The sequence below is a fragment of the Vipera berus genome (assembly GCF_964194415.1).
Source record: "Vipera berus genome assembly, chromosome: Z".
Classification (NCBI taxonomy): domain Eukaryota; kingdom Metazoa; phylum Chordata; class Lepidosauria; order Squamata; family Viperidae; genus Vipera; species Vipera berus.
This window is the reverse complement of record NC_138205.1, coordinates 64271073-64292708: the sequence shown is the minus strand read 5'-3', so window position 1 is coordinate 64292708 and position 21636 is coordinate 64271073. Positions and strand designations below refer to the sequence as shown.

The following is a 21636-nucleotide window of genomic DNA, read 5'->3' as shown; positions in this document are numbered from 1 at the left end:
TAGCACAGTACTTTAACAAAATGGTTCGGTTGAGATCTGCATATATAGGACTGATTGGGGTAGATTGCAAGGGCGACTCCAAAATATAATTTTATCATATTTTATCTATATCTTAAATTATTATACACTATACAATTTAATTTTAGATTGTATTTTATTCCCATTTCATTTTAAATCGTATTTTATTCTAATTCCATTTTAAATTGTATTTTATCAAATTCCATTTTAAATTGCTTTTATCAAATTTTAGTAACAATTTGTTGCTGGAACTTTGCACTTTGATATGGCCCAAGGGCTAATCAATAAAGACTTTTGAATAGAACTATTTAGAAGCGCAAATGGAATTGGAATGAGAAGTAGATGCATTAAAATAAAATATTTTTAGAATATTTGAGTAGGAATATACAAAAACCAAAATCCATTGCTGGAGTGTGTGTGTGTGTGTGTGTGTGTGTGTGTGTGATGTCTACATAAGTGTACATGTACTAAATCTGAATCATTTATCTGATCGGCAATTTAATTATAAAACTTGAGTTACTTCTGTTGCTATAGGCCGGGAGTGGGCAATTAATTTTCTCAAGCAGCCACATGAGGAAATGGACTATTGTGGAGGGCCAAACCAATAGTTCCTGTCTGTGCTCCACTCATTCACCTGCAAGGTCACACTTTGACCAAGGTGATGGTGGGTGGCCGAGCCCATGTCCCCTCATGCGATGACTGCCACTGCTACCTCCTCAGGCTGCTCCAGGTGAGGGAAAGCTCTGCATAGATACAGAAAAGTGCTTTCTTCCCTTGCCCTCCTGCAGCAACCAGCTGACTGAAGGAATGCACTGTGACTGCATTGACTAGAGTAGACCAACTTGGCTTCTTCTTCCACTCCCTGCAATACACTTATTTACATTTGATTTCTAATTTTCATTTGACTTCATGTGAGCTAGACAGGGACAGCCAAATGGCCAGATGTGGCATGCCCAGGTCTGCTACAGTAGTATCTACTGAACCATGCTGCATTTTAACTTCTAGCTATACTCAGTTTAGTTGGATTTAATAGAATCACTTTATCCTCAAATTTTCATCTTAGGGTGCTGTATAGAATTAATAATAAATAAATACTTGTGGTTTATGGAACACTTTTTACTGTGTCTTCAATTTATGATAATGTCACTAAGTGTTAACAAGGTTTTTATATAGATCTAAAGATATTGGTTACTATTACTACTTAAAATAATAACGTAGAAAAACTGAAATGATTTCAGTATTACAACAATGTTTTCTAGACAGAAAGTCTTTCCCAGAAGTCTGAATTTATCCCAATTCTAGGATTCTTCATTAAAAACTACAAAATATGGCAGATGTAAGAACACGTACAAAGTAAGAACGCATAAATTCTATTTTCTCAAGGGAAGAACTTTGCCTTATTTTTAAATGTGATAGCATTATCTACCTTTGGACAATGAGTTTGTTTGTACCGTTCCTAAACACAAAATCCAAACAAGTACTACAGAAAAACTAAACAAAATGGAACAAAAATGGATTTTCTTTTAAAAATCCTGTAAGATGTAATTAATGCCCATCAATGAAATTTTAGAACAATTAATCCAGTAGATTACTCCTGCCTATTTTCTATAAATATAAAATTTATCCCCAAAATGACATGTCATAAAAATTATTTATGTTCAGCAGAGGAAAATCATATCTAGAAATGATTATATTGTAATGTGAAAAAAGGAAATATGTACATATATGCTCTAGTTCAGGGGTATGGAACCTTGGCTCTTTTATGACTTGTGGATTTCAGTACCCAGAATTCCAGAACCAGCCATGCTGACTCAGGAATTCTGGAAATCCACAAGTCATAAAAGAGTCAAGGCTTTAGTGAAAAAAGTTTTATATTTTTCTTTGCTCTATGTATAAGTATCAGAAGAAACCATGAGTCCTCCTTATATTGGACAAGCTTGATTTGAATGAAGATTCAGGCAAGGAGAGAGGACTAGTCTTGGAAAGTCTGTTCTGAATGAAGTCTCCAGGGATAATACTAGATGTAATTTTCAGAGACTGAAGGTGTTGTCATTGTTCCAGAGCAGAAGAAATTAAGACTAGGCTTTGGGGTAATCTTAAAATAGAGTTCAGAGTGCTATTGGTAGAAGAATTGAAATCCATATCCATAAAAATAGAGGGGAATAATACATAATACTTATTAGAGACATATTAATATACCAATTAAATTAAAGAGCAGTTCATCTAAGTTGGTATAATTTAATATCTTTATATATTAATATATAAATTAACTTCTTTCCATGCTTTTTCTTATTTTTTAGATATTTGCCTAGTTATGAAGTTGCTTAATACAGCATTATTGGCATTGTGTGATAATAGTGCTCTTTTGACTAGTAAAGGCTTTTTGTTTGTTTTTTCCTCAAACTTGCTGTCATTTTCCATTTCAAGCATATTTGAGCACTAAATCCTTAGCTAGAAAAATTGTTACCTTATAATTTCAAAATCCTAATGAATACAATTACATTTGGGCTGATTTTCTACTTAATGTGGTTTTGCTGTATTAGCTATTTTGTTGCCTTCCATTATGTTTTGTAGAATGTCATTTAATGCAGTAAGAAAATGGGATAAAATATTGTTTAACCTGATATGTGTTTCCTTTGTATTTAGTAAATATGAAGATTTTTCCTCTGAATGATAAATATAAATTATCTGATAGTAAAGGTTTGAAGGAAGCTTGATTAATTGTGCTGGTTTTCAAAGGTGTCAATAGACTTTTGACAGCTCTGACTCAAAAGGGTCTCATGTATCTCAATCACAGTTCCACCCTCTAATGCAGACATGTCAAACTCGTGACATCACGTGACGTTGCACGATGTATCAAAGCTTTTTCTCCGTTGCCGGCAATGGGGTGGGCGTGGTTTCCTTGTGATATGTCCGGCCTGCAGGCTGGCAATTTGACACCCCTGCAAATGTATAATCAGTATGATTCTAAATGCTCTGCTCTCCACATAAGTAGATCCATACCCATTAAGTTCATGAAACAAGAACCTGCTAGCTTAAAGTTCTTATCTCTATAGAGGGCATTCTTTATTATTTCTGGCTGATATTAATTTCATTTTTGTTAAGTTATTTGGCATTGGACTAGATATCATATTCTTCCAAGCTACTTCACTGGTTAGATATTGTAGATATTTTGTGAGTTGGAACCAGCTGGTTGCACATAGTTCTCCTTAAAATCTATGTGGTTTAGATTTAAGATGTTATTCATTATTATTAGTTTAATGTATTTTACAGTAATATTTTAGAATAATAGCAGTCTAATAGATACTTCCTTTATTTTTTCCAGCTAATAGCCTAATAACAATTGAATTAGCAGGTAAGAACTTTATATTTTCTATCTGTATTATTCTTTTTCATTATATCTCTTTTAAAAAGGCAGCTCTCAAAAGATACCTTTATTCAAAATATATATCTTACACACAATTATAGTGAAGTATAAAAAATGATGCTTCTGGGAATGAAATTTCAATATTTACAAGGACTGCCTCATATGAAATTGGAGAAAGCAAGATTCTGAGAAACATCAGTACAATTTTACAAGTTGGCTAAGTTTCATTTTTCTTTGAATATTTAACTTAAGAAATTGATACTGTATTTCTATAAGGAAAATATATTCAGCAGCAATATTTTAAAAGAATGGTCCATTTTCTTCATGCAGATCTTATATTTCTTTGACTGAGGTGTAAATAAATAAATAGAAGTCTGAAGTGATAGAAGTAGCCTTGTGGAAGATCTATCTCAAACTGGCCAAGTGGATGCTTTTGTTATAAACCTGAAGTGAATATGTCTCAGAAAATCCCATCTTAGGTCCTGGCATCTGCTATTAATTCCTACTAGAAAATAGAGAGCTGCTGTACTATAGCAAAAAAAAGGGGTGAAAAGGAGCACTGAACACTATCTATCAAAATCCAGCCCCTTTTCTTGATTAATCATTCATACCTTAGGTCCCATCGGTACACAGATGAAGTTACAATTTCCTACAGTTTTCATTTACTTTTTTATTTCTTGTTACAAAAGTAGATAGAGTCTAGTTGATACAGCTTGACTGAGAAAAAATAAGCAGGGTCAAACCTAGTTAGTACATTCCTTGGCTGTAGAATATGGCCTGTAGAATAGACTGGGAAGTTGAAAAAAAAAATCTCAAAGGAAAGTAAACTATTTCTCCATGTAGTAACTCAAAACGGTGTTTAGCCTGACAGAAACTTTGCTTTATTTGTTACTTAATACCCATTGATACTATATGACAAATCTAAATTATTTGGATCAATCATATTTTAGTATAATATTTAGTATAATAAAAACTGATGATTTTGCGAAGAAACCAAATGATACATAAGTATACTCCTAGCGTAATGAACTGACTTTATTGATGCTATTAAGTAGTAAAATAATATTAACATTAAAAATTGAAATAATTATATATATTGAAATAATTAAAAGTAAATATAATATGTTTTTAGGTCAACATATGACCTCAGTGGGGAATGGAATGGAAAATTTATTGTTAAACAGTGTGGTTGTTGAGATCTCTGGTGACTGCACCTTTTTTACAATCTTTTATTTTTTATTTTTTGCTGTGGTCATTAACAAATCACCCATGGTTGTTAAGCAAGATATAACATGACTACAATTTGTGACTTCCTTATAGCTTCCCCATTGTCTTTGATTTTTGGAAGCCTGACTGAAGGTCACAAATAGTAATCACTTGCCTGCAGAATGCTGCAATGGTTGGAAATCCAGGCTGGCTGCCAACACCCAGATTGCTATTTTGAATAATTGTTAAACAAATGATCAATAAGTGATGATTACCTGTAAAACTTTTAGGGCTGCACAATATTTAGCTAATGACATGCATAAGATCTAACATATATACCGTATATACTTGAGTATAAGCCGAATTTTTCAGCCCACTTTTTGGGCTGAAAAATTCCACTTCGGCTTATACTCCAGTCAACAAAAAAAACTTACCGAGGACTTGTGCGCGGCCGAGGCTTTGGTGCTTCCGGGATCGCGCGCACCTCTCCCAAGCCACCGCCGTCCGGAGACCTGCCGAAGTTTGGGGAGGTTTGGGGAGGTGTGCGCGCAAACCTCCCCAAACGTCGGCAGGTCTCCGGACCTCCGCGCCCTGCCTGCCTGCTTCTTTCCGCAGCGGAAAGAAGCAGGCAGGCAGGGCGCGGAGGTCCAGAGACCTGCCGACGTTTGGGGAGGTTTGGGGAGGTGCACGCGCACCTCCCCAAACCTCCCCAAACTTCGGCGGGTCTCCGGACGGCGACGGCTTGGGAGAGGTGCGCGCGATCCTGGAAGCACCGAAGCCTCGGCCGCGCGCAAGTCCTTGGTAAGCTCCGGGCGGTCACTTGCTTCGCGTCTCCTGAGGGAAGGGGGGGCGACTGGAGCGGGCGTGTTTCCTCGCCTGCTGGGTGCCGCGATTTGCCCGGGGAACGCGCGGGCCCCGAATGGCAGCGTGGAGCGAGGAAGCGGACAGCCAGGGCTTCCCCGAGAGCCGCGGCCACACAGGGTATTCCTGTGTATTCAGGCTTGCAAAATGGCGGATCGAGCCTCTGCTGGCGGCAGAGGCTTGCAGAGCGCGGATCCAGCCTCCGCCGGCGGCGGAGGCTTGCAGAACGGCGGATCGGCTTATACTCGAGTCAATAACTTTTTCCAGTTTTTGGGGGTGAAATTGGGGGTCTCGGCTTATACTCGAGTCGGCTTATACTCAAGTATATACGGTAATTGGAACACATATATTTTGATTGAAACACTTTCTCTTGATGAATATTTTTAAAAATCTTCATGCTTTTCCAAAGTGGAAACCTGACTTGATCAGAACTTTTCTGTTTCTTAGGTGCACAACAGCAAATCATCTGCAATGAATCCCTCATGTTACAGAACTTGCCAGTGTGTGGAAAATCCTTCGAAGAGATGATGCACAAAATGGACTCTACAAAATGGTGCAATCTGACAGAATTTATACTGTAAGCTTCTGACTGAATTTATATAGTAAGCTTTATAATTTGAAGTGGAAAAATTATTATTAAAATGATTATTATACAGCATTAATTGTACAATTAGCATAAGCTATTAGAATGTGTGGAATTTCTGGATGCAATAGCAATAGCATTTAGACTTATATAAGTGCAGTTTACAGAGTCAGCATATTTCCACCAACAATTTGGGTCCTCATTTTACTGACCTTGGAAGGATGGAGAGCTGAGTCAACTGTGAGCTGGTTAGGATCAAACTCCAAGCTATGGGCAGAGTTTAATTTCTTGCAGAGATGTATGAAAGTTGAGTAGTATTTGAAAACAGATTGAGAAATCATAGAAAAATATTTTTTCCCAAGAGGAAATGAATTTATAGATTAAAGTGAGTTTCCTCCAAGTTTTCTCTTAACAAAAATTTAGATAGCAAATTATGAATTGAATACAAAGAGGTTCTAGCCAAAGTTGCAAGGAACTCTAAATAAAATTCTACTGATATTGTTTGAATTGCTTCTATGTATGATGAGTACAGAGCAAGAATAAGCATAAAGTTGACCCCAAAGAATAGCAGGCACAGCAATTTACATTAAATGTTTAAAGGTAGTAAAGATCAAACTGCAGTTGATAAATCTGATGTACTGGTAGACTTTGGAAGTCAAGCTGCATGATATACCCAGGGAGCAGAAGACTGAAAGAAATTCATTACGCATTTAAACCCCTGTACCGATTTGATTGGGAAGTTGTTAATTTTCCTCTTGTACTAGTAGTAGCTTTTCATGAAAACTAAGGAAAAGAGGAAGTATGAATAGATCTTAATGAAGATCGATCTGTCTGTCTGTCTGTCTGTCTGTCTATCTATCTATCTATCTATCTATCTATCTATCTATCTATCTATCTATCTATCTATCTATTTATAAATTTTATTGGCTGCCCATCTTACCGTAGGATAACTGAGTTAGTTAGATAGAAGCTAAAACATAAAAAGTTAAGAACAAACTTTAAAACCAAAGACACATGGGGAGGGAGGGGCAGAGTGGACTAGAGGTGGAATCTGGTATTAATCAACCACCTCCATTGCACTGTTCCCCCACTTGCCCCCATTACAAAAAGATGGGAGGATTGGGGTCAACCTCACATCGAGGGCAAGATTTCCAGAGGGCAGGAACAACAGCAGCAAAGGCCCTCTTGGATCCCAGCAGCCAGAATAATGGGGCTGATGGGACTCACAGCGTGCCTCCTCTGATGGCTAGAGTGGTATGGGCCAATCCCAGTGGGATGAGACAGTCCCTCAAGTAACCTGGACCCATGCCATGAAGGGCTTTAAAGGTGATCACCAACACCTTGAATTGCACCGGGAAGCAGACTGCTAACCAATGCAGCTCATGGAGCAGAGGTGTTACAGAGGCCATTCTTGGGCATCCAAAACTACCCATGTTGCTACACTCTGCACCAGCTGTAGCTTCTGAATGCTCTAAAAGTGTAGCCTCATGTAGAGCACATTACAGTAGTCCAGGCATGAGATAATTAGGGACTGAATAACTGAGAGTAGGGAATCCTGGTCCAGTAAAGGCTGCAACTGGAGCAGAACACAAAGTTATGCAAAGGCTCTCCTAGCTATGTCTGCCACCTGTTCCTCGAACAGGAGTTGTGAGTCCAGGAGATCCCCCAAGTTGTAGACCATGTCTTTCTGGGGCAGTGCCACCCCATCCAGAGTCAGAAATGACAGAGTCCTGGATCCCAGAGCTCCACATATCCAAAGCCATTTGGTCTTACCAGAGTTCAGTCAAAGCCTGTTGTCCCCCATCAAGGCCTCCATAACCTCCAAACACCATGAAAGGGTGGCCACAGCATCACATGGGTCACCAAGACTGGGTGTCATCAGCATACAGTATATACCTCAATCCATGGTGATGGATGATCTCACCCAGTGGTTTCATATAGATGTTTAAAAGGAGTAGAGAAAGTACTGAGCCCTGCAGTACATCATAAAATAGAGACCTCTTATTACCTATCAATACCAGTTGGGACCTGCCACAGAGAAGGAAGCCAAATCAGTGCAGAACTGCCACCTATCCTCCCTAGCAGCCAGCCCAAAAGGATACCATGGTTAATGGTATCGAAAGCATCTGAGAGGTCAAGGAGAGCGAGGATGTTTGCACTATCATCAACTTGCTCTTGCCAGAGACCATCAGTAAGCATGACAAATGCCATTTTCATCCCATAACCAGGCTTGAATCCTGACTGAAAGGGGTCCCAATAATCTGTTTTGTCCAGGACTCTGCAGCTGCCACACCACAAGCTTTCCCACAACCTTCTGTAATAATGGGAGGTTGGAAACTGGATTGAAATTGTCCAGGCAGGTGGGATCCAGGATAAGAAGGGGGCAGACCAGAGCTTGCTTAAAAGCATCTGGAAATGTACCTCCTCTAGTGATGTATTAATCACTGGACCCACCTGCTACTCACTATCCTGGAGGGACAAGGATCTAAGAGACAGATAGTGGCATGACAGCATCAAAGATCCTGTCCACTTCATCAGGGCCAACCAGATCAAACTGTTCCCAAATAACAGGTCAAGGCCTCTTCCTGGGCATTTCACACAGATTATCTCCACACATAAAGTTAGAGAGTGAACTTTTCCTTTGGGGTCTTTTATAGTTGGGGGTCTCTAGTTGTGGCAGCAATTTGTTGGGCTGCAAGTTAGCAGAAACTGGATTAAACCCTAGAGATTCATCAGTAGTGAACATTGTTTGTTGGTTGGAACTCTTCCTTCTCAAGGGCGTTGCAATAAAAACATCACCAGAGTTTACTGGATTTGAATGGCTACACTAAGGTTTTAAAGTGATAGTGTCCTCATGGGAAAAGCAATCCAGAAGTGGGATAGCTTTGTCTAAGCGGAATACCTGTATAGGAATAATTGAGAAGGATCTCCGAAAAGACTTCATTTAAAGATGCATGCGAGGGACTGTAGACTGCTTAAAGGTCACCAAAATTCGCCTACAGTCCTTTCTGGCTGGCAACTATTAATCGTATGAATATGTGTGTCAAGTCACGTCCTTCATAGGATGCAAGCAGGAGTCTCCAAACAGGAACGTGCGACAAACAAAAGACTTTATTCAGATCAAAAGCACAAAAGCAAAGTTAGCACTGGGAGTGAATTGCTCCCAGCACTTACATAACCACCAGGAGGCAGAACCCCGCCCCCAGGTCACAAACCAGCATCCGCCCACAACTCCTTATAATTCCTCTTCCCCCTTTGCAATATCTTCTGCAAAACAGCTCACACTGCTCCATACCACCCTCCATGCGTCCTACAAGCCCTTCCCTCATGTTCCACAGGTGAGCTGTTCAGGCAAGTCCCACTCTCAAACCCACAGGACCAGCCACGGGAGTCAAGCTGCCAGCTGGGAGGTGGGGAGGCCAGCAGAGTGTCCACAGCAACTGGCGGCATCAGCGGCTCAAGGCAGGGAGGCGGCAATGTGGGAAACGCACCCTCCGAGGCATCTGAAGTCACAGCAGGGTCTGCAGTAGTCAGCTGTCAAGCGGCGCTGGGCAGGGAGCCGGCAATGCGGGAAACAGCCGAGCAATGCCCTCCGAGGCTTCCAGAATCCTGACAAAGCTCACAGTGACCAGCTGATGGGCGGCAGGACCAGCATGCAGTAGCCAGCTGATAGGCGGCCGGGTTGGCAGAGGGCTTGTGGTGGGCTGTTGCGGCAGCAGAAGAACAGGAGGCAAGGGAGGGGGGCCGTCGCGGAACTCTTTCTCCCCCCCCCTAGCTGTATGTCAGGCCCATGGCGCTCAACAATGTGCATAGAAATAAAGTATAGGATTATGTAGAAATGAAAAAACAAATATACCAAAAATTATGTGCCACCTAGATTATTGTGTTTATGAAAATATGAATTGCAATGCGTAGTAGTAATGACCATACTGATAAAAATTGGAAAATTATGAAAATTTTCATGACTCTGATTTAGAGGAAATATAGAATAATATAGAAGAAAATATATTGGTCCTTTGGTGACTCCAAAATGAATTAAAATGCTAAATGGTCTGCTTGGAAAAAGGTTTTTTTTAGCTTAAGTCTGCTCATGTGTTCATATGACCAATGTATACATATAAAATGTAGTTATTATTTGAGATAATTAGTGAATTATCTCTTTGTTATTAATTATCAAGATCCTGAATTTGGGAGAAATCACCATTTAACATTGTCACATTTGGATCTTGAGAACAAATACATGTAAAAAAAAGAAGTCTGAAGGGGGAAAAAAAGAGTCCTGTATGAAAAGGTATTATTCCTAGGTTTCTTCTAAAACTATGTCATTTAACTGCTAATAGGTTTAGAGATATATAGGCTCATATAAAACCTAGTATTTGTGAATATTTGTGAATTGTATATAAGATGCTTAAAATTAATTTAAATATTTGATTATTGTTATATATTATTATTATTATTTGATTATTACTTGCCATCAAATTATTGTTGATTCTTAACAATCATGCTGATAGATTGGTTCCATGAAATTTAAATATTGGACTCTTACTACCATTTTATTTTCTTTTTTTATTAAAGAGTTTTATAGATACATTTTAAACATAAAAAACATAAGAACCCATCCCCCCACCCCCACCCAAATTCCCCTCCCTCTTCCTCCCCCCCCCGACTTCCCAGAGCAAATACAGGGTATTGACCCTAACAATCTTAAACTATAATATGCAAACTAACTATAATAACACTTTGAGTCCTATCGCACTTTAACTCTCCTTAAAAATAACTAAATAATAACAAATCTTCTAAATCTAATACTCATTCAAATGCTAAATGAAACTTTTTGTTCCCATATTTATTCTGGATATAATCAATCCATCTTCTCCATTCCAAAATATATCTTTGTTGCGAATGGTCTTTCAAATATGCTGAGATTTTTGCCATTTCTGCCAGGTTCAAAACTTTTAAAGTCCATTCTTCTATAGTAGGCAAATCCTCCTTCTTCCAATATTGCGCTACCAAAAGTCTTGCTGCTGTTATTAAATTCAGCATCAATTTAGTTTCTATAGCAGTAGAGTCTATAGTAATACCCAGCAAAAATAATTGTGGAGAAAATTTTATCTTTTTCTTAAATATCTTCTGTATATTCCACCAAATTTTAATCCAAAAAGCTTTTACTTTTTTACAAGTCCACCATATATGATAATACGTTGCATCATCACAACCACACCTCCAGCATTTAGGCTGATAATTTGAATACATAGATGCCAGTTTCTTAGGATCTAAATGCCATCTATAAAACATCTTATAAAATTCTCTCTTAAATTTTGTGCCTGTGTAAATTTTACATTTTTGACCCATATTGTTTCCCAAGTATCCATCGTTATTGGTTCTTGAATATTTTGGGCCCATTTTATCATACAATCTTTAACAAGTTCCGTTTCTGAATCTAATTCTATCAATGCATTATATATCCTTCTTATATGTGCAGGACCTTGATCTCTAATTTGTTTAACCAAATTTTCATCTACTATAGAAATACCAATTTTCTGATCCTGTTTCCATCTGGCTTGTAACTGCCCATACTGAAACCAAGTTTGTACTATCTTTTCTTCTTTTAAAATATTAAACGGCTTTAATTGCCACACATTTCTTTCCAATCTAAGAATGATCTTTCTGGATGCTGAAAAAGCGTTTGATCAATTAAATTGGCAATTTTTATTTAAAGTTTTGGAGAAAATGGAGTTTGGTGACACGTTTTTACAATCTATTAGGGCAATATATCAAAAACAAACAGCTCAAATAATAATCAATGTTAGCCTAACAGAAGCTTGTAAAATTGAAAAGGGTACAAGACAGGGTTGCCCGTTGTCGCCATTATTGTTTGTTTTAACATTGGAAATATTGTTGATTAAGATACGTGAATCAAAGAAAATAAAGGGAATTAAAATTAAAGATCAAGATTATAAATTGAAAGCGTTTGCGGATGACTTGGTTATTACATTAGGTCAACCAACTCAATCGGTTATAGATTTAATGGAAATAATTTTACAATATGGACAAGTCTCTGGATGTAAGGTAAATAGGCAAAAAACTAAAATATTGTCTAAAAATATGACCAAAGAACAAAAGGAAGTTTTAGGAAAACTTAACGGGATTTGAAATAGTTAAAAAGGTCAAATACTTGGGGTTATATCTTTCAGCTTCAAATGTGAAATTATATAAAAATAATTATGAATTGTTATGGTTAAAAATACAAAAAGAATTAGATAGTTGGAAAAAACTACAATTGTCTTTACTGGGAAGAATTGCAGACGTGAAAATGAATGTTTTACCTAAATTCTTATTTTTGTTTCAAATGATACCTATACTTAAAAAAGATTTAAAATTGGAGGAATGGCAGAGAGTTATTAATAAATTTATTTGGGCAGGGAAGAGACCGAGAGTTAAACTTAAGATAATGCAAGATGCATGTGAAAGAGGTGGTCTTAAAATGCCCAATCTTAAATTATACTATGAAGCTGCGGTATTATCATCAATTAGTAATTGGTTCAATTTAACACAAGAGAGATTATTGAATATTGAAGGATATGATTTGTTATATGGTTGGCATGCTTATTTATTGTATGATAAAAATGTGGATAATGTTTTTAAGACACATATATTAAGATATGCCCTGTTACGAGTTTGGAAAAAATATCGTTATATGTTGAACTTTAAAATTCCAATTTGGGCAATACCTAAACATGTGATAGAAAATATAAATGTGGGATTTAAGCATGATGTGACTAAATATAAAGAAATTCTTAGATTGGAAAGAAATGTGTAGCAATTAAGTCTTACTACCATTTTCTTCAGGTATTTGCTCTGATAGGATTTTGGTACATTGGGAAAAATGCTCTCTATCTCCAAAATTAAAGATTAATTTCTGTTTTATCCTTTAACCTTTAATATAGGTGTCTGTATTATTAGGATAATGTCAACATGATACATATTATAACAATGTTGTGCAGATGTTTCCCACAATACCCCAGATTCCTTTGAACCATCTCTATTGGTTCATAAGCCACCTTATTAAAAGCGAGTTATCTTTGCTGAAAAGCCTCAAGACTTATTTAGCAGTTTTTGATCTAGACACCATTTCTCCTCCAGCTCTTTCAGTTCACTGCTCTTTACTATAATAATTTTCAAAGAATAGCTTTTTTAGTCTGCTGTAATAAAACCAATACTGAGTCTTGTGAGGCTTTCAGTGGTTAATAATCAACAAAAGCTAATGTCATAATAAATATATTGATCCTTAAGCTACCATGAGATGGTCCCAGGGTGGTTTTTTTAGAGGCAACTTGACTTTCTTGTTTTTCTTTGAAGACATTTTGCTTGTCATCCAAGAAGCTTCTACATAGACATTCTGCCATGAGATTCTTCATTGCTTTTAATCCATGTATCATCAGCCAGCAATTTTTTCTCTTGCTGAAAGAGGGGGAAAAATTACAACCTTGACATGTGACTTTTGTTTCCACTGCCAGAGTTTAGGAACTGCTATAAAATTACTGGAAAAGAGGTCTTGCAGTAATAGCTGTCAAAATACTGTGGGTCACCTGGAGGTTTCAGGAAAGGAGAAATCTTGTCCACAAGTTACTATGGGAGATTTTCTGGATATTATCTATTTTTTTATATTATCCTTATGAATGACATGCTAAAAGACAGAAATCTCAAATTTTATAATTTTATCTGATGTCGTAGAATTTTATTTAGTTAGCCACAGATATCACTTGTTTCAGCTGAATTTAGTGTGCTGTTTGCAACCAAACTAGAGACCACAACTAGTTAACTGCTTAAATATTAAACTATTGTCCCACTGCTGAGCCCTGTTTTGCCTAGAAACAAGGCCTTCCTTTTATTCTTACCATTACAAGTAGTCCTCAAGTTACAAGTGTACTGCCCATTCCACTCATAAGTTGAAAACTCGTGGGAGGGAGTACAAGCAGCTTGTTAAGTGAACATTGAGGTATCTCAGGGTAGGGAAGATCATGGAGGGCCTAGTGATGGAGAACAGGCCCCCCAGGCCTCCCCGACCCACTAAGATAACTCATGCTTCTCCCTCCCTTCCTGCCACACTGGACACACCTTCAAAAGATCCATTGCCTCTCTGCTGTGGTTCCTGCTGCTGCCCGGATCTGAGGCCGGGGGAGGCTTCTGTGTGCCTCCGGAGGCTGGATTCGGGCATCAGAGACCTTTTCCAGGCTGCTGTCACTGGATCTGAGGCCAGGGGATGCTTCTGTGGCCCTCTGATGGTGTGATCTGGGTGCAGGAGGCCTTTTCCAGGCCGCTGCCACCCCGATCTGAAGCCAGCGGGCACTTTTGCAGCCTTCCGGTGGCCTGATCCGGGTTCTGGAGGTCCGCAGAAGAGTCCCCCGGCCTCAGATCTGGGTGGCAGTAGCCTGGAAAAGGTCTCTGAATGCCTGGATTGGGCCACTGGAAGGCTGCAGAAGTGTCTTCTGGCTTCAGATCTGGGCGGCAGTGGCCTTGAAAAGACCTCTGATGCCCCAATCCAGCCTCTGGAGGCACATGGAAGTGTCCCCCGGCTTCTGTTCCATTCTCTGTTGCGGAGAAGAGGTCTAAAGTACCTTGAGATCACACGAGATCAGTAGCATGAGATCTCGCCTCACTGATCTTGTGTGATCTCCCGTTACTTTAGACCTCAATTCTGTGTGAACTCACCAAAGGCCTGGAGCAGCCAAGAAAGTGAAGGATCTTGATCTTTACAGGGTGAGTATTGAAGGCCTAGTGCCAAGGGAGACCCGGGGTAGGGGTGGGGAGGGAGGGAATAACCAAGATGAATGTTGCAGAGTCTCTGAGGTCACTTGCAGGGGTGAACGACTGCCATGGTGCTGCAATATTCATAAATTCGGGACTTGCTAGTAAGCACTGGGGGGTGCTTATCATATGATTTCCAATGAGGGTTAAGTGAATGCTCATAACTTGGGGATTACCTGTATTTATTTGTTTGTATTCCACTTTTATTATTTTTACAAGTAGCTCAAGGCAATAAACAAATCCAACACACCTTCTCCTATTTTCCCCACAACAACCCTGTGAGTGAATTGGACTGAGAGAGACTGAATGGCCCAAGGTTACCCAGCTGGCTTTCATGGTTAAGGTGGGACTAGAACTCTCAATCTTCAGCTTTGTAGCCTGTTGTCTTAACAGGCTGTTTAATTTGGAAAATGTTAATAAAAGTGATTGGTGGATTCCCCCAACACTCCCCAGCAAGTGTTGCCTACTGATGTGAAAACAGTCACCAATTTTACTCATGTGTGGTAGGTTTGGAGGAGGGTAAGCAGGTGTCTAGAAGACTGCATGTCTTGGAAGACTACTGGAAGTTATCTATCTATCAGGATGCCCAGAGTCCTTTCTTGTTCTGCCGAGTCCTTCCTTGAGGGAGATGGGTAATCTGGAAAAATAAAATATAAACAAACAAACAAACAAGTAGATAATGCAGGTGTCAAGGTTCTGACTAATGGACCCAATCAAGTAAGCACCAACGAGACTTTCCAACCTCTTTATGTAAAACTTTATTGAGTACATCATTTTGGTACGATTGAAAGCAAAACAAGTTTGCTATGAGAAATCGTCTCGGTGAGTTGGTAAACACTTGCAGAATGTCCTGGTTCACACAGTTGGATTTCTTGTAGTCTGGAGTCTACATTTCATTTTCCCCATCCCCTCCCCCCTAATGCGTTGTCAAGCTAAGAAGCAGTAAGGGTGGCAACATGTACAGGTGAAACTCGAAAAATTAGAATATTGTGCAAAAGTTCATTTATTTCAGTAATGCAGCTTAAAAGGGGAAACTAATATATGAGATAGACTCATTACATGCAAAGCAAGATAGTTCAAGTCGTAATTTGTCATAATTGTGATGATTATGGTGTACAGCTCATGAAAACCCGAAATCCACAATCTCAGAAAATTAGAATATTACATGCAATCAATAAAACAAGGAGTGTACATAGAACAATATTGGACCTCTGAAAAGTATAAGCATGCATATGTACTCAGTACTTGGTTTGGGCCCCTTTTGCAGCAATTACTGCCTCAATGCGGCGTGGCATGGAAGCTATCAGCCTGTGGCACTGCTGAGGTGTTATGGAAGAGTCCACTTGGCCTTTGATCAGTGTCTCCTTCACCAGCCCTGTCCCAGACTTAGCTGCCTGCTCTACCTTGGCCATCTTCCTTTGAATCTTCACAGCTCTTTCAGAGGCAACTGGACAGGCTGTAGGAACCCAGGACTCCTGGGCTAAAATTGTTTAAGTGGAGAGCTGGTTTAATGTCAAGGTTCCAACTAACGAACCCAACCAAGTAAGCACCAATGAGACATTCCAATCTCTTCATGTAAAACAAGTTCATCATTTCGGCATGATAGAAAGCAAAACCAGGTCTGGTTATTTCCTGTGCAAACCACTATAATTAAAACACACAGTTCTCCCTCCCCCTGCTAGTGCCTGTCACATTGTCCAAACAAGTGTCAAAAGATTGTTATGAGATAGTGTTCAAATGAGTTGGTAAATACCTGCAAAATGTCCTTGTTTCACACGGTCGTATTTCTTGTTGTCTGGAGTCTGCATTCCATTTTCCCCTTCCCCTTTCCCCTAGTGCATTGGCAAGCTAAGAAGCAGTAAGGGTGGCAACATTGTGTGCATGCTTCAAGCTTGACAGCAGGCATAGAGAAAGGGCATATGGTGAACAATTGATAACCAGTGAATTCCATTTTGAAGTTGTGCCGCAACTAGTGAGTCCAGTTGTATCTCAGTGGACAGAAACACTAGAATGATTGCCACAGGGCAAGAATACAGTAGGCAAAATAAAGTCATTCCCCTCCCGGTATTAAAACTAATAAAAATACAAATACATGTAAAAAGCTTGTTAGCAGAAGCAGTAAAAAACATATAATGTATTCAGTGGTTACACACCTGGCAATACCTGGCTTTCTTCTCCAATTTAAATTAAACATTTTATGGTCCAGAATAATGGTTCTCAAGATAGCATTAGTCCTGCTGTGTAAATAAAAATTTAATGATTTTTCAAAACAGTGCTAAACCTATTTTCATGACAAACCACGGAGGCAAGTTTAAGCAACCAGAAGGAAAAGGGCATCCTTCCAGTGGCACAAAATGGCTAATTGTTGTTGGGTGGAGTTGTAACCATATTGTTAATAAAGTCTGCTAGATTATATCTACTGCCAAGTTGTATCAAACATACTTTAGGTTGATGTAGGCTAGGGGTGAGCCAGAGGCAATATCATGAGGACATAGTGCAAAGAGAATGTTACCAGATTGTGTTTGTTGCATTGAGGAAATGTGAGATTAGTCCTGTACTAGAAAAAATTGCTTAGAAAATTCATTAGCCAAACACTTCTTAAATGAATAAAATACTAATGCCCCCCTCCCTTTAGTGGTTAAACATTTCTGCAAAAAAATATAACTTTTTGCCATGTTCATATTATTGCCTCTCCATAGTCTGGGTTAAATTTGGAATCTATTAATGATATTTTATACTTTTATTACTTTATAACTATGAAAAATATATATGTCTGACCAAAAGTTAAGTCTTTTAGTTATTACAGAATGATATAGTTGAATGGCTGTGCTGCTTTTTTTCTGATCACTTGATATTATCTAAGAAAAGAAGGAAAAGGTAAATATTTTCCAGGTGGCGACTCTCAATCTTCAGAAGTACTGAAATGCCATTTAATCCAGGAAAATAACAAATTTGCTGGTGAAACAGAGTGGCTTTATACAGGAACTTTGAAGGGGTCATATTTTTATATATTTCAATTCAATTCTCTTTGCACTAAAGAAAAATATCCAAAGTTTCAAACAATTCCTAGCAAAATTGGAATAAGCTGCTATTTTTATTATTTGCCAGACACTTTATTTTGTACAGGGGTTAAATGATATATTAACTTTTGTTTTATTATGTTTTAGAAGAATATGTTTGAATTCAGTAAAAAAGTATAACATCAGATAAGGGGAAGTCAGAATCTGGAGTGTTCCAATAGAAAAAAACTTTCCTTGGACAGTTTTAATTGGTGTTTGCTTTAAGTTTTAACTTCCACATTAAGTATACCTAAAGATCTTTAAATTGAAAGAAATTTATTGAAAGAATATAATGACAAATCAAATTATGTGGTATCTTTTAGAAAATACCATGTTTACCTGAAAAATAGGACCCACCCAGAAAACAAGCTCTAGTATAATTTTTTAGCATGCACTTAATATAAGCCTTAACCCCCAAATAAGCCCTAGTTAAGAGCCCAGTCACTCCATCCCACCATCTGGTTGCTCGCAATTGCAACGGGGCAGGAGAGTGTGCATCAGTTCAGTGCTGCTGCCACAAGGTAAGGCGCCTGCTTACCTCAGGGCCCATGCAGCCAGGCCACTCCTCACTTGGTGACCTCTCCCCACCCATTCAATGACCCGGCTGCCTGCTTCCCTTTCATTCCCTTCCTAAGCCGGACTGCCATACTATGGAGGATGGGTGGGGGAGGTCCGGTTGCCTTACCCGGTCCCCCTCTGCTGTTTCAGAGGCAGGGGGGTGATTGTGAAAGGCCTCTGCCACTGCTGCACATCAGTCATGTCCGCCACTGCAGGGGCTTTCTTCGGTTCCAGCCAGCCCCACCCTGCCCCACAGGTCATCTGCCTGGCAGCAGTGGCCACCTCCTCCTTCTCTGCCTGCCACTTGAATCCTGTAGCCCTACATCACATTGCCTGCTGCCCATTTGCCACTGTATTTTATGGTTTCAGTGGTGGCAACTCTGGAAGCCGGTGGTAGGCTCTTTGCATCGTCCCTGGGCTGGTGGTTTTGGGCACCTTTGTAATACTGTCCACACAGCCACAGGACAGTTATACTAGGATTGGTGGTGTGGGGGCACTTTGAACACCAAGCTGCCATGACTCCAGCCACCAACTCTACCATGGCTGCATGGGCAGAGCTGCGAAGGGGGCCGGTGGCCGAAACTGCCAGCCCAGGGATGATGGAGAGAGCCTGCCACCAGCCTCCAGAGCTGCCGCATTGAAATAACAGGCAGCAAACAGGCAGCAGGCAGTGTGACACAGAGTTGCAGGACCAAAGTGGCAGGAGGCTGGCAGGTGACCTGCGAGGTGGGTCAAGGGCGGCCAGTGGGGTCCAAAGAAAGTCCCTCCAGCGGTGGATGCGGCTGATGTGCAGCAGCAGTGGAGGCCTTTCACAATCACCCCCCCTACCTCTGAAACAGCAGAGGGGGACCGGGTAAGGCAACTGGCCCTCCCCCACCCATCCTCCATAGCATGGGACTTGACTGAGGAGGGGAGTGAAAGGGTAGTGGCATGTGGGTAGCCAGGTAATTGAATGGGTGGGGGGAGGCTGCTGAGCGGGGAGTGGCCTGGCTGTTGGGGCCCTGAGGTAAGCAGGTACAGGGCACATGGGGCAGCTCCAACCTCCCACCTGTGTCGCCTCACCTCATGGCAGCAGCACCAGTGTGACATGCGCTCACCTGTCCTGTTGCAACCACAACAGGTGGGATGGCGTGGGCGGGTGGCCGCAAAGTCAGACATCCCCCCCAAAATAATCCCTAATGGGTCTTTTGGTAAAAAAACAAAACGAAAACAGATCCAGTCTTATTTCCGGGGAAACATGATAAACAATGACATTTTACTGATCTAAGAATCAATTCCAGAGGAACCTATTGCCAAATAAATATAATTAAATGTGAAGTTGGTTGGTATTGATTAATACTTAAAAACATTGTCCTTAGGTCAAAATGAATGATGAGGAATCTTTATTGTAGCCAATAACCAGTCTAAAAATTATCTATTATTATCTGTACCAAATATTACTTTTTCCAATTCATTATGAATTTTAACTAAGTTGGTTGTTCCCAGCCATGAACAGCTGCACTATAAGTAGTATAACTTTATGATCAGCACACAATTACTGTGATGCTTAAAGTTGAGTCTATATGCTGATAGCCTTAAAAACAGAAAGACCAGAATCTATTATTTCAATTTAGAATATTGTGCGAAACAAAGATTATTATAACTAATCTGTTAAATACTGTCTTTTCTTACCATGCTGTATGGTTAACATTAAAAATGGTTTGTAGTATGTGTGCATTAAGAGATATATGGAAATTAAAGTGAGAACTATGTTATTTAATTAATCTATGTGTCTAATAGTTACTGAATTTTTGTTACTTCTGGTATTAAATTACATAGAAAAAACTTTTCAGAAATAATTTGGCTTTTATTAATGGAGAAGTTGCTTTGTCTTATATGAATCCTAAATGCACTAGATTAATTTAATCCATATCACAAAAGGTGGAAAGAAATATAATTTGAATTGCTTAAGGACAGAGTGGTTGGGAATGAATTTCTTTTTAATAAAAATATAAAACTTGTGAACTAATTTTATGGTCTTCAACTTCTGGGTAGCTTAAAAATGATTGGGTTTCATTTTCAAAATGTAGGACTCTTCTTATCTTTGGAACAATGAAAGTAAAAATGTTTAGTTACATTATGTTGATCTGCAGGATATTATGATTTCATTCCATGAGAAAAGAAATCAGCCAAACATTATACATTAAATTCCATTTTGTCCCAGCTGGTAAAATTCTTCAGTACTATGGAAAAGTATTTAGGATTTACTGTTATAATAAGTACTGCAAGCTGGGAACTAAAATAAATATTGCAGTCTAATTAGACAATTGTGAATTGTAAAGTATAATTATAAATAGATTAGAAACAAACTTTCTCCTTCCTATGTCTACTATTGCAGCTGTTCTCCTCAGAGTGAATGCCCAAGCATTTCTCTAAGCACAAGAAAACAGTGTATTTTCCCCACCCATTGCCCCTTACTTCATTAAGTGCATTTTAAAATTCTTTACATTTTCTTGGTTAAAATTTATTATGTGTCTTTCTACTTAATTTATATAGCTAATATATGGAAGTATAGCATATACAGTATATATGTTAATACCTAACAATGTTCCCTTTTAAAAAAAATACTGTTTTCTGATTTAGATCGGGAAGCCAAGTTCATTTATTCCCATTTTTTAGGAGCTTGTACATTTTCTCAGTACCAGTAGTTTTTACTGCTCCTGGGAATTTAGTGCCCTTTATTATTAGGGACCTTTCTCCATTCTCTGGCTAACAGCCAGCTGCCACATCCTGTTAATATTTTTCTGCCTATCTCTAGGAAGTGCCCAGTCTTGAGAAAACACATCACATAGGAAAGCACATTGCTCTTTTAGTGTCTTTTTTTCGCATCATGGTTAGGAATTGTGAGACTTAAGAATGTAGTCAGACTGTCTGGGTCCAATTCCAAAGGGGATAATCATAGCCATAAATTTGGAGAAACTAAAATAGCTGGTATACTTGATAATGTTTCCTTTGGATTTTGAGTTGTAATGGATTTTTTTTATCAATTCATCTATAAACTGAAGTGGGTAATGAGACATGCTCATGCTTGAATAAAGATAGCAAGTTTGCCCTACATTTGGATTAATTTTTAGGTGCTACAGTAATAATGATACTTCTTCCTTAAAAGATGTAACTGTTCAAGAGGAGGGACTCAC

At 39.0% G+C, this 21636-nt stretch overlaps 1 protein-coding gene across 2 annotated transcripts in view; it reads left to right on the top strand.

Annotated features, from left to right (window-relative positions):
- Nucleotides 1-21636, top strand: part of RAMP3 (receptor activity modifying protein 3) — a gene marked incomplete at its 3' end in the record, with an annotated part of 158748 nt that overhangs the window by 38772 nt on the left and 98340 nt on the right. The window contains exons 2-3 of one of the 2 annotated variants that reach the window (XM_081344325.1): nt 3344-3373; nt 5900-6029. In XM_081344325.1, coding sequence (XP_081200451.1) covers nt 3344-3373; nt 5900-6029 — 160 coding nt within the window. The remainder of the gene's footprint in view (nt 1-3343; nt 3374-5899; nt 6030-21636) is intronic. The other variant, XM_081344326.1, reaches the window with a different exon arrangement.